This window comes from Geotrypetes seraphini, chromosome 9, assembly GCF_902459505.1.
Source record: "Geotrypetes seraphini chromosome 9, aGeoSer1.1, whole genome shotgun sequence".
Classification (NCBI taxonomy): Eukaryota; Metazoa; Chordata; class Amphibia; order Gymnophiona; family Dermophiidae; genus Geotrypetes; species Geotrypetes seraphini.
In genome coordinates this window covers 180,855,862-180,869,183 of record NC_047092.1, presented here as the reverse complement: position 1 = coordinate 180,869,183, position 13,322 = coordinate 180,855,862, and the positions used below count along the sequence as shown (strand labels likewise).

The 13,322-nt window shown below is 42.5% G+C and overlaps 1 protein-coding gene and 1 long non-coding RNA gene across 4 annotated transcripts in view; one reads left to right on the top strand and one right to left on the bottom strand.

Moving 5' to 3' along the window:
• Positions 1-6,501, top strand: part of LOC117367015 — a 34,757-nt gene extending 28,256 nt beyond the window's left edge. Inside the window, exons 2-4 of the long non-coding RNA XR_004540677.1 lie at positions 2,659-2,765; positions 4,408-4,655; positions 6,368-6,501. This is a non-coding gene — a long non-coding RNA (uncharacterized LOC117367015). The remainder of the gene's footprint in view (positions 1-2,658; positions 2,766-4,407; positions 4,656-6,367) is intronic.
• The window catches only part of LOC117367014 (probable cation-transporting ATPase 13A4), a 92,964-nt gene that overhangs the window by 19,442 nt on the left and 60,200 nt on the right, over positions 1-13,322 (bottom strand). For all 3 annotated transcript variants that reach the window (XM_033959178.1, XM_033959177.1, XM_033959179.1), the window contains 3 exons: positions 8,055-8,177; positions 4,262-4,341; positions 408-450 (listed from right to left, as the gene is read on the bottom strand). In XM_033959178.1, coding sequence (XP_033815069.1) covers positions 408-450; positions 4,262-4,341; positions 8,055-8,177 — 246 coding nt within the window. The remainder of the gene's footprint in view (positions 1-407; positions 451-4,261; positions 4,342-8,054; positions 8,178-13,322) is intronic.

Genomic DNA, 13,322 nt, shown 5'->3' with positions numbered 1-13,322 from the left:
CACATGACACTTACCCCACCCCTGCCCCCTTCCTCCTTCACCAGTCCCTCCCTCCCCCACTCTCTACCTCCCTACCTAGCTCGATCAAACCTGCAATTTCTGTAATATTGTTGTAAACCTGCCCTCTTTGCAGACAGTTAAGAATCGCTGTAATTTCACGGCTGACTGCGGCAAATCACTGTAATTTATCGTAATTCAGCCTGCAATTTGCTGTTAAAAATACTTCTAATTATGCTGTAAATCTGCTTCTAATTTTGTAAACCTACTTCTAATTTTGTTGTAAATCTGCTATTCAATGCAGATCATTTGCTAATTGATGTAAACCGCCTAGAACTCACTGGGTATGGCGGTATATAAGAATAAAGAATAATAATAATAATAATAATAATAAATGTGACTGAACTCACCCCACAATCATTGGCTCCATCGCCACACATTCCCACGAAGTAGCTACAACAAAATAAGACAGGAGAAGGTCACATCTGGATAAGGGCAGTGGCGTAGAAAGGGGGAAGGGTGGGACAGACCATCCTGGATGCCGTATACGCCGCACCATGCCACGCCCATGCCATCCCGTACCTCTGTAGATCTTCTCTAGCACGAGCAACTTCTCCTGCCTGTTGCTCGTGCCAGCCTGGTTCCCCTCTGAATCACTTCCGGGTCATGGGGGGCCAGGAAGTGACATCAGAAGGAAATCCAATGCTAGTGCAACAAGTATGCTGGAGAAGTCACTCGTGCTGGTGAAGATTTAGAGGTGTGGGGGAAAGGGAGAGCGCAAGTGTAGAGTGGGGGTGCTGAAGGAGCAGGGAGGCGCAAAGAGGAGGGGGTGCAGAGGGACGCCGCTGCCCCTAGCCCCTCCTATCCTTCCTACGCCACTGGACAAGGGTTACCAGGTTTTTCTGATACAGCTCGAGCTTTCAGCTGCTTTCGATCTGGTGAACCAGGAAACTGTGCTAGTAATGCTCTGTGAAGGGGGCTTCGCTGGCGCATCTTGGTTCCCTGGATTTTTAGAGCAGAGATCTGTCCAGCTGCTCTGGCAGAAGCGGCTTTCACAGTCTTAGGTCATGAAGCTTTGGGAAGGGGAGCAATTCTTTGGAACTCCTTACCTCTGGAAATTAAATTAACAATGGACTATATGACATTTCAGTGCCTAGTGAAAACATGGCTTTCTCAAAAAACGTCTTTGACGTTGAATCCTGTCCCCGTGAACTGAATCCTGTCTGCGGTTATGCTGTTATATATGGTCTTGTAAAGTAGGAATTGGAACTTTAGAACATATGTTGTTTAAATGTCCATATGTTGCATCGTATTGGAGTAAGATTTGGTCAATAATGTCAAATTTACTTTCTGTTAGAAAACTTATTCAATAATTATTTGGGGAGAATTTGGTCTTAAAACGTCATTAAATAATTATTAAAAAAACGGTTCATAGACAATAACGTGGAAGACAAAGGCGCGCGCCGACAACTGAGCGCAAGACGGAGGCGCGCGCTGAAGAAAATTACTGTTTTTAGGAGCTCTGACGGGGGGTTTTGTTGGGGAGCACCCCCAGTTTACTTAATACTAATCGCGCCGGCGTTGTGGGGGGTTTGGGGGGATGTAACCCCCCATATTTTACTGTAAACTTAACTTTTTCCCTAAAAACAGGGAAAAAGTGAAGTTTTCAGTAAAATGTGGGGGGTTACAACCCCCCAAACCCCCCACAACGCCCCCACAACGCGGCGCGATCTGTATTAAGTAAAGTGGGGGGGTTCCCCCCCGCCGGAGCCCTAAAAACAGTAATTTTCTTCGGCGCGTGCCTCCGCACTGCGCTCAATTGTCTGCTCGCGCCTTTGTCGCAGCGCGCTTTTGACCTGACACCAAAAAAACAGTTACGAATTTAATACTGATTGCAATCAAAACAATCTTATCTAATTGGAAAGACTTCTCTAAATTGGAATACAACATTTGGTAGAGTAGGGCGTGTTTATATAGCAAATATGAAAAATGATATGCAATTAAGTGTGGCAATATGAAAAAAAATTAAAAGATTTGGAACTGTTTATTAATATAAAGGTATGTAAAAAAAAATTTTATGTTATGACAACCTTGATACTTAACTTAGGGGTCCTTTTACTAAAGGCTCCTTTTATCAAGCTGTGGTAGGCGGTTAACGCGCGGAATGCCGCGCTAGTCGCTAACGCCTCCATTGACGAGGCATTAGTTTTTTGGTGTGCCGCAGGGGTTAGCGCGTGATGAAATGTCCGACGCGCTAACCCCCGTAGCGCACCTTGATAAAAGGAGCCCGAAGGCGTGCTAGCCGTTTGACTGCACGCTAAACGCTAATGCGTCCATAGGATATAACGGACATGTTAGCGTTTACTGCGTGCTAAAATTTAGCGCACACTATAATGTCTAGCACGCCTTAGTAAAAGGAGCCCTAAGTCAGAATGTGTTAGCAGTTTTTTTTTTAAATGTTACTTCGCTGTATTGATTTATTTAAATTTTAATAATTTTTTAAATTATGTATAAGTTTTGATTATTGTATGACTGTATGTTTAGACTGAATTGTTCTTTCCTTGGAACTTGATGGTAAAGCAGATTATAAATTGCCAATATTAAATTAAATTAACTCTGTAAATGCCAATTTTGTTACGCTTTTATGTTTTCCACTTACAGGACATTCCCAATGCTGTGTGACTTATGTATTTCATAGTCCTTAATTCTACCTATTGAAAATCAGTGCAGTGAAATTCGGTTGTTAAAAATGTCCCTACTGAAATTGGGTAAGTTGGCAGCTACAATATTATTTAAACACTAGTGTTTAAGCCCGTTACATTAACGGGTGCTAGAATATATGCCTGTCTGTCTTTCTTTATTTATGTCTCTCTCCCTGCTCCTGTCTCTTTCTTCCTTTCTTTCTGTCTCTCTCCCTCCTGCTATTTTTCTCTCTCTCTCCCTGGCACCCTTTGTCTGTCTGTCTGTCTCTATGGTCCCCTGTCTGTCTTTATTTCTGTCTGTCTCTCTCCCTGGCCTCCTTTGTCTGTCTGTATTTCTTTCTATCTCTCCTCCCCTCCCCCCCCCCCCCCCACTTTCCTTTGCAGAAGCAGCAGCGGTATTTCCCTTCCCCTCCAGGTCCCTGTGAAGTAGTAGCAGCATTTTCTCCCCCCCCACTCCCTTCTCCCCCCCCCCACTTTCCTTTGCAGAAGCAGCAGTGGTATTTCCCATCCCCTCCAGGTCCCTGTGAAGCAATTCCCTTCTCTTACCTGAGCTGTCCTGCTCCGTTCGGCCCCTCCCTGTGATCTGGCCTGCTCCGTTCGGCCCCTCCCCCTTCCCTTCCCGCGGGCTGGCCTGCTGCGGCCGAAGGTTTTTGTTTCAAGTTTTTAAAAGTGCAGGCGGCGGCTCCTCTCACGCTGCTGATCCCCCTGTAAAGAGCAGCCTGCGATGGTGGTCGGCTTTAGCGAACCTCACAGGCCGCTCTCCAACCTTGGTAGCACGTTCCCTCTGACGCACGGGATCGCGTCAGAGGGAACGTGCTACTGAGTTGGAGAGCGGCCTGCGAGGTTTGCTAAAGCCGGCCACCATCGCAGGCTGCTCTTTACAGGAGGATCAGCCGCAGCAACGGCGGCGAGTGAGGGCCGAGGTGTGTTCCCTGCCGAGGATGCGGGCAGGGAGAGAGCTTGCCTGGCTTCCAGGGTGAGTGAGGGCGGGAGGAGGGTAGTGGCCAGAATGTTCCCTGCCGCTGGGTTGGCTGCCACGGATCACACACCACAGCGGCAGGGAACACGAAATCCTAAGTGCGCATGTTTTATTATATAGGATTCAGCTCTACTCTGCATACTCCAGAGGTGTGAAAAATTATAGAGATGGGCCATTAATTTGTGAAACAGAAAGGAGTATCTCCTATATTGAGATTAGGGGTTCCGATATCGCCATTCTCCTATTTACATGCTTCAGAATTGTGAGACCTTAAACCAGGGCTGCCCAAGTCCGGCCCTTAAGATCTACTGGCAGACCAGGTTTTCAGGATATCCGCAATGAATATGCATGAGAGAGATTTGCATACCAAGAACGCAGTGATGGAAAATCTCTCTCATGCATATTCATTGTGAATATCCTGAAAACCTGGCCTGCCAGTAGATCTCGAGGACCGGACTTGGGCCGCTCCGATATGCACCATTTCCATGAAAAGATGGTAAATATATGCCATGTAGAATCAAACCTGTGCAATTCTGCAACATTATTTCAATGGCATTAAAAAAAACACAAATGAAACGCCTACTCCAGCTTTTGAAATTCTTCAACCAAGCTTGATTTCTGCCCAGGAGACATTCTGGCAAACACTGTGCCATTCAGTAATAACTGTAAGGAAAAAGAGAACAGAATGTGAGCCAAAATCTCATTGATTTACTCTTAAACCCAACACAGGTCTTCCTGCCATCCCCATCTCGTCAAGTCAGAAGATACAATCAACAAACAAATCACAATATACCAAGAAAATGCAATGGGGTGTGGTAATGTTATAAAAAGTTAAACTCTGGCCTTCTGACTTGACTTCATACATACGGTATATTCAGCGGCTAGCTTTCATTCTTTGTCTGCCTTCGCTAGTGGAGGGGGCACAAGCCATCTGTTCTGGACTGGTCTGGTGGGACTCAAGGCAAGGAAATTGTCAGGTAAGACCAAATTTCACCTTCACTTTTGGTATATGTTTTCCTTTATTCTACTGATCCCATAACGCTTTGAACCGATTGCCTTTTCCCTGAAATTCAGACTTTTAAGACATCATTCACTCGTACATTTATGATGAATATATTGTAACTATGAAAGACATTAAACATAAGAACATAAGAAGTTGCCTCCGCTGAGGCAGACCATAGGTCCATCCTGCCCATTGCCTGAGTAGTGGTCTATACCTATCTATAGCCTTTGGTTTCTGCCTCCAGCTAGGTTTAATGTGTGACATTTGATATATCAATATTTATTTAATATCATTTGCTACATTTATCTGTTTTTTTTAATTATTCAGATAATTCAAGATAATGAAGGGAATAGACTTAGGGGTCCTTTTATCAAGGTGCGGTAGGGGTTTGACGCGCGGAATACCGTGCGTTAAACCGCCTGCCGCGCTAGTCATTAACGCCTCCATTGACCAGGTGTTAGTTTTTTTGCTTGCTGCGGGGGTTAGCGCGTGATGAAATGTCCGAGGCACTAACCCCGCTAGTGCAGCTTGATAAAAGGACCCCTTAGTAGATAAAGACAGGTTGTTCACCCTCTCCAAGATAGAGAGAACGAAAGGGCACTCTCTAAAGTTAAAAGGGGATAGATTCCGTACAAACATAAGGAAGTTCTTCTTCACCCAGAGAGTGGTAGAGAACTGGAACGCTCTTCCAGAGACTGTTATAGGGGAAACACCCTCCAGGGATTCAAGATAAAGTTGGACAAGTTCCTATTGAACCAGAACGTATGCAGGTAATGCTTGACTCAAATAGGGCACTTGTCTATGACCTGGGAGCCGCCACGTGAGCAGACTGCTGGACTGATCGGTAGCATGGAATGTTGCTATTCTTTGGGGATTCCGCATGGAATGTTGCACTCTTTGGGGTTCCGGAATCTTTCTTACTCTGAGATAATGGAATGTTGCTACTCTTTGGGGGATTCTGCATGGAATGTTGCACTCTTTGGGGGTCCGGAATCTTTCTTACTCTGAGATAATGGAATGTTGCTACTCTTTGGGGATTCCACATGGAATTTTGTACTCTTTGGGGTTCCGGAATCTTGCTTACTCTGAGATAATGGAATGTTGCTACTCTTTGGGGATTCCATATGGAATGTTGCACTCTTTGGGGGTCCGGAATCTTGCTTATTCTGAGATAATGGAATGTTGCTAATCTTTGGGGATTCCGCATGGAATATTGCACTATTTGGGGGTTCCTGAATCTTGCTTACTCTGAGATAATGGAATGTTGCTACTCTTTGGGGATTCCACATGGAATGTTGCACTCTTTGGGGTTCCGGAATCTTTCTTACTCTGAGATAATGGAATGTTGCTACTCCTTGGGTTTTGGTCAGGTACTAGAGACCAGCAGCAGCAATTCTTATGTTCTTATGTATTGGGTTTTTCAAACCACTGCTAAAAGCAAAGTAACCACAGCCGGTGACTATCTGGATGACCTAAATAAACAGAAAGCATCCATTTAGCAACTGAATACTGCCACCTAAGGGATGGTTCTGGGGCTGTCTCTGCCCTTCCCTGAACCCAACCCCCCAATAAAATCCGGCCATTTTGTGAGTTAATATTTCTGTATAATTTGGGTAAATGTCCAGATAAAAAAAGTGATGCATTCATCGCTTGCTGGTAAATACATAACTTGTTCTCTTTCCCCAGCAACTGAAAATGTTAAGCCACCAGTGACTGAAACCGTATGTCTCCAGAGGCAAGGGAAGAGAGGGAGAGAGAGGCCTAGGGGGGCCAGATTTCCTCTTGAAAATAAAAGGACGCCTGGGAATTACAAGAACAAGCTAGGGTGATATATTTTACCCAAGTCTCATTACAATCCTGTTACCCTTCTTTACCCAGCTCCCTTTTGGCTTCTGAGTTCAGTTCAAACTACTCTTCTTCCACTTACAAGCACATGTATTCTGCAGCTCCATGCTACCTCTTCACTCTCATTTTCCCCTATGTCCCTCATCGAATCCTCCGTACATTATGCGATCTGCTGCTGTTTATGTCCTGCTTCGCCAATATTAACATCACACACACTTTCTGGCTGGCTGTACCATATGTCTGCAGTGTTCCAGAACTGGCTACCAATGGACGCACATCTTTTTGGTGGTGTGGCCTGCAGAGTTGTGCACAGTGTTCCGGATGGCGAGACCTCATCTGGAGTGTTGTGTGCAGTTCTGGGGGCCACATTGCCAAAGAGATGTGCTGAGAGCTGAATCGGGATGGTCTCAGGACTCAAGGATCTCCCGTATGAGGAAAGGCTGAGTAAATTGCAGCTATACTCACTCGAGGAACGTAGAGAGAGAGGAGATATGATTGAGACGTTTAAATATATCACGGGCCGTATCAAGGTGGAAGAGGATATCTTCTTTCTTAAAGGACCCATGGCTACAAGAGGGCATCCGCTGAAAATCAGGGGCGGGAAATTTCATGCTGACATCAGGAAGTATTTCTTCACCAAAAGGGTGGTTGATCATTGGAACGAACTTCCACTGCAGGTAATTGAGGCCAGCAGCGTGCCAGATTTTAAGAAAAAATGGGATAGGCATGTGGGATCTCTTCGGGGGTGAAGTTGGGGGGTGGGTCATTAGAGTGGGCAGACCTGATGGGCCGAGGCCCTTTTCTGCCGTCATTTTCTATGTTTTTTCTATGTTTCTATGACCCTGCCCCATTTTGCCCCCAATCCCACCCCATTCTGCCTCCAGCCCTGCCCCTACACAAACCTCCCCGAGTTTGGGACCTCATCTGGACTGCCTCTATACATGCACGGACATCGACGTGATGACATCACAGCATATGCATGTGATTTCATTGTGTTGACGTCCATGCTTGCGCAGAGGCCCTCCAGATGTAGGGTTACCAGATGTCAGGGAAGACCCAGACATGTCCTCTTTTTAGAGCTTCCGGATGGACTTTCCAAAACTTGGCATTTGTCCGGGTTTTGGAAAGCCCCGACGAGCTCCAGCCACATCTGGAGGGCCTGTGAGCACGTGCAGATGACATCACACCCCCCCCCCCCCCATCCTGCCCACAGACCTGCCCCGTTCCACCCTCCCCAACCCCAGCCCCACTCAAATCTCGTTTCTTCGGGGCCGCATCTGGAGGGTCTCTGCGCATGCGCAGAGACTCTCCAAACGCGGCTCTGAGCTCAGCGCTTTTCAAAACCTGGACAAACTGACAGATTTTGAAAACCCGTCCAGACCACCTGAACAATCTTCTAAAAATAGTACATGACCGGGTGAATCCAGACATCTAGTCACCCTACTGCAGCATCATCCTAAGAGCTAAGAAATACATAAAAAACCTAACCACAAAAATAAATAAAAACAACCTTACTTTTCAAACTTACTTTAGGTAGCAAATTGCTGAAATGCTGCAGGATAACTTGATAGGTTTGTCCGTTCATAGCAAAATGGTAATCACTTTTTCCTTCTGCAGGACTGGAAATGACGTCCACTTTAATGCACGTGTCCTGCAAACCAAGCAAGACCTATTTTAAAAGCTGTCAATCATTTCATGCTCAGAAATCTCAGTTTGGATTACCACAAGAGGATTATTCTCCTGGCGCAGCACTTTTGCGAAAGTTCAAGTTCAAGTTCAGGTTTATTTTGATTAATCGCCTATATAAAACTTTCTAGGCGATGTACAATAAAATACAGGTTATAAAAAACATAATATCATATTAGTATTAAAAAACATCCAAAACATCAGCACAAGTAATTATTAATTAATTAAATAAAGTAGAGAAGATTTCTCTTTACCTAAAATTAACAAAACATAACAGGGAGAAAGGAGGGAAAGAGTTACAATATATCTCTTAATAGAGGGAAAGGACATATGGAAGGGAAAGACAATATAAAGGAGGGAGAAAAGAAAGGAAATTAATCGTTAAAAGCATCGTTAAATAAAAAAGTTTTCAACAATTTTTTAAAAGAGATAAGATCTTTATCCTTTCTGATAAAAAGCGGCAGGGTGTTCCAGAGTTGGGGAGCTAATACAGAGAACATGTCATTTCTCCTTGTTCCAACAATTTTTAGTGAAGGGACCAATAATAAGTCTTGCTGGGAAGATCGAAGGAGGCGAAACAAGGCTCTTGTACTTCTTGATTCTTAGGATGGCAAAACCTTGGACTCCTATTGATTTTTGACGCTGCAAGTTGTGAATATTAAGGACTTGTGTCAGCTGGCATACTGGGACCAAGGCATGGCGGCACATGAGCTCAATATGAACTGCTCAGAAGCTAAGTACTGCCCAGTTAAGTGTTGTTTGCGCCAGGCTGACAGCCAGAGTCTTTAGTAGTGACCCCGTTTTTAAACTAGAGAACTTTTCTCCTGTGGTTTAGGAGTTTTTCTTCTCTGGGGGTTTTTCCGGGTTGGGGGGGCCAATGATTATACTGAACTCATTAAAGGGGGCTGAGTTCCCCTGGAGTGTTGGTTTGTGAGATTTTGGGGCTGTTTGTTAAAATTTGAGTAATACTCGGCTGTCATCCTTTTTTTTTGTTTTTTTTTTTTAAATCTTTATTCATTTTCTTATGTTACAAGTGTTTTAAATAAATTCATTATAAACTTGAATAATCACACTTGATTAACTTACAGATTAATATCAAATTTAAAATTTCTTTAGAAAATCAATATTTTATAAAGTTATAATATTATGTAAGAAATTTAAATTAATATAATTATTATTGAATGTAATAATCTTCCCTCCCTCCTTCCCTATCAATACTGAATGAGAAATCTTTATTCATTTTCATATGTTACATCAACAATATAAATTCATACTAATATTTCAGAAAACTAAATTTATATAATTCTTAGTTAATATAATAATATCCCATCCCCTTCCCCCTCCCTTCTATTCAGTAATACATGAATAAAATTTTTAAATGCTATTCTTTCCATATTTCATATTATAAATCAAGTATTAATATAATATTTAGAGATATGATCCCTTTTTCTTCTAATCAAATTCTATACATGGGAAAATTAATCATTCTTTACAATATTCAGTTAATGGTCTCCATATTTTTTGAAATTTATCTATATGTCCTTTTTGTGTTGCTATAGTGTCATCCTAACGTTAGCAGGAATAGGGCACATATAGAATAAAAAAATTTTTCAGTTGAATAACGTGCCTTTCGCAACAATTGGTGATTTCCGCTTCTAAAAATTAACATCTGTAAATAAGAAGACATTTGTACTAGGCAAAGCCTACACAGCAATAAAGTCATAGTTTGACAAGAAAAGAATGGAAGTGTCTAAGGGATCTTTGATCTGAAGTACATTAATTAGTCATGTGAACATTTGCGTGTGTTGTTGCACAATTACATATGGTAACGCTGAGTCACATATCAATCTTTAGCACATTAGTCCATGTTAAGGTGGACTGACCACAGCCTAATGCAAATAATTTCTTATGAGTTGCCTCAATCCAAATGCATTAAAAGCAGCTCATTAATACTGGAATGGACTACTGCAATGCGTTTTGTAATGGCCGATGCTACGTACAACCTAATTATTCCTACTCTCGTTTTTGGCTTTCTCTCAATTTCTGCCTCCTTGTTATTCTTTCGCCTTATGGATGGGACTAGCATCCCTCACTGCCATTATGGGACCTCTTTTTTCTTAAATTTGAGTTTGTTTATCATCAGCTTCATTTAAAAAAACTGAAACAGAATAGGAAATGTCAAGGGTGGCCAATGTTGCAGAAACTGCAGCAACTAAACCTGAGAGAGAATGCCAACGTGACTAGGGTAGATAAGGAGAGGGGGGGACCAAGGGGAAGTGGGGGAGAATAATGGAGATCTAAAAGGGACTGTGGTGACATAGCAGAAAGCCGCAAATGGGGCAGGCTAATTTGGCCCTTAGCTATAAAAATTGAATCATTATTATTATTATTAATAAAAATAATTTGATATACTGCTTATCAAAAGTTTAAGTGGTTTACAAATTAAGTAAAAATGGCTAAGCAGAGCATTCAGCGCAGCTCCCTGCGATAATAACTGCTATCAGAGTTTAGTAAAAGGGGGGGATTGTATGTCAGACAGTGGGAGATAGGTAGCCAGTGAGCATCTGCTTGCCCTGGGTCGGTAGCATGGAATGTTGCTACTCTTTGGGGATTCCGCATGGAATGTTGCACTCCTTGGGTTTCCGGAATCTTGCTTACTTTGAGATAATGGAATGTTGCTACTGTTTGGGGATTCCGCATGGAATGTTGCTACTGTTTGGGGATTCCGCATGGAATATTGCTACTCTTTAGGGATTCCGCATGGAATGTTGCACTCCTTGGGGTTCCGGAATCTTGCTTACTCTGAGATAATGGAATGTTGCTATTGTTTGGCGATTCCGCATGGAATGTTGCTACTCTTTGGGGATTCCGCATGGAATGTTGCACTCCTTAGGGTTCCGGAATCTTGCTTACTCTGAAATAATGGAATGTTGCTACTCTGTGGGGATTCCGCATGGAATGTTGCACTCTTTTGGGGTTCTGGAATCTTGCTTAGTCTGAGATAATGGAATGTTGCTACTCTTTGAGGATTCCGCATGGAATGTTGCACTCTTTTGGGGTTCCAGAATCTTGCTTACTCTGAGATAATGGAATGTTGCTATTGTTTGGCGATTCCGCATGGAATGTTGCTACTCTTTGGGGATTCCGCATGGAATGTTGCACTCCTTAGGGTTCCGGAATCTTGCTTACTCTGAAATAATGGAATGTTGCTACTCTGTGGGGATTCCGCATGGAATGTTGCACTCTTTTGGGGTTCTGGAATCTTGCTTAGTCTGAGATAATGGAATGTTGCTACTCTTTGAGGATTCCGCATGGAATGTTGCACTCTTTTGGGGTTCTGGAATCTTGCTTAGTCTGAGATAATGGAATGTTGCTACTCTTTGAGGATTCCGCATGGAATGTTGCACTCTTTTGGGGTTCCAGAATCTTGCTTACTCTGAGATAATGGAATGTTGCTACTCTTTGAGGATTCCGCATGGAATGTTGCACTCTTTTGGGGTTCCAGAATCTTGCTTACTCTGAGATAATGGAATGTCGCTACTCCTTGGTTTTGGTCAGGTACTAGTGACCAGGATTGGCCACCGTGAGAACGGGCTACAGGGCTTGATGGACCATTGGTCTGACCCAGTAAGGCTAGTCTTATGTTCTAAATCAGCTACAGCAAAAGACTTGTATAAATCATTATCATTCTGTTTCTTTTATTGTACTCTCAGATGGCTGCCCTGGTGAATCATCAAAGTTTCTACCCAGTCGTACGGCAGGAGAAGGATATCTTTCATCGAGTGCAATATATATCTTTCTTTTAATTTTCTTATACATCGTTAGTTTTAATCCCCTGTAGTAACATCTAATAGTACTGTCAATGATGACATTTAAATCGGGGTGCGCATGGTCAAGTGGGGGACTGAGATCATTTGCATTAATGGAAAGCTAATTTAAGCGCATGCGTCGGCATCTGAAGCTTACCAGCGCCGTTTTACTTCTTTAACGGAACGTAGCTGTGCAGTGAGTATCGCCATATATAGTTTCAATATTATCTTTTGTTGTCTATTTATAATATATTGCATGTTTGTTTTTGTTATAGCCATACAGTAGACCCCCTGATGAAGCCTTTAAATAGGGGAAACGGGTCCCCGTTGGGCAACTAGAAATGCACATTGCTACAACGAGAGCACTGGAGCCAGAGTGACTTAAGATAAGTGCTGGTTTCAGTTTAATTGTTATTTGTTTTGGTTTAATTACACTGAAGCACTTTATGACAATATTGCACTTGAGCACAAGATATATATTGTACTCGATGAAAGATATCCTTCTCCTCCTTTGCCCCTATTCGACCCCCTGAGGTTACATTGGAATCCTTATGGGATTTGGTCTCTAGTTTGGGTAATTCTCTCAGTCCTCAGATAAAGAATTTGGATAAAGAATTACAAGTTCAGAAAGAAGAAATTAAAATTGTTAAACAGGACATTGTACTTATAAAAACTGAGATTCAAGAAGAAAAGAAGGACTTAAAAATGTTAAAGAGCAACCAAGATTTGATTGTGAAAGATAACCTTAATATGAGAAGAAAATTGGAAATACTTGAAAATAATAGTCGGTTTAATAATTTGCGTTTGATTAATTTTCCGAAGGTTGCGTCAATTCCTCCAGGAGAAATGATAAAACGTTACTTTCTGGAAAATTTAAAAATTCCAGAGGGTTCATTTCCACCATTGTCAAGAGTGTACTATTTGCCTAATAGAAAAAATCAGGACTCTCAAAAAAAAGATGTTGATGGCAGACCACAGGAAAATCCTTTGGATGTTACAGCTTTATTGGAACAATCTGATAGAGAGGTGGCTAGTTCAGCCACTCTCTTACTGACTTTAGCTTTGGCTCCGGACAGAGATTGGATTCTTAAACTTTTCTTCAAAAATAGATCCAGGGATTTCCTTGGCTTCCATATTCAAATTTATCCTGATGTTTCGAGAGAAACTCAGAAAAGAAGGAGGGAATTTTTATTGTTAAAACCTGGTGTGACCCAGATGGGGGGATTATTTTTTCTTAGATATCCTTGTAAGTGTGTAATTAGATATAATTCCCTTAAATATATTTTCTTTGAACCGTCTCA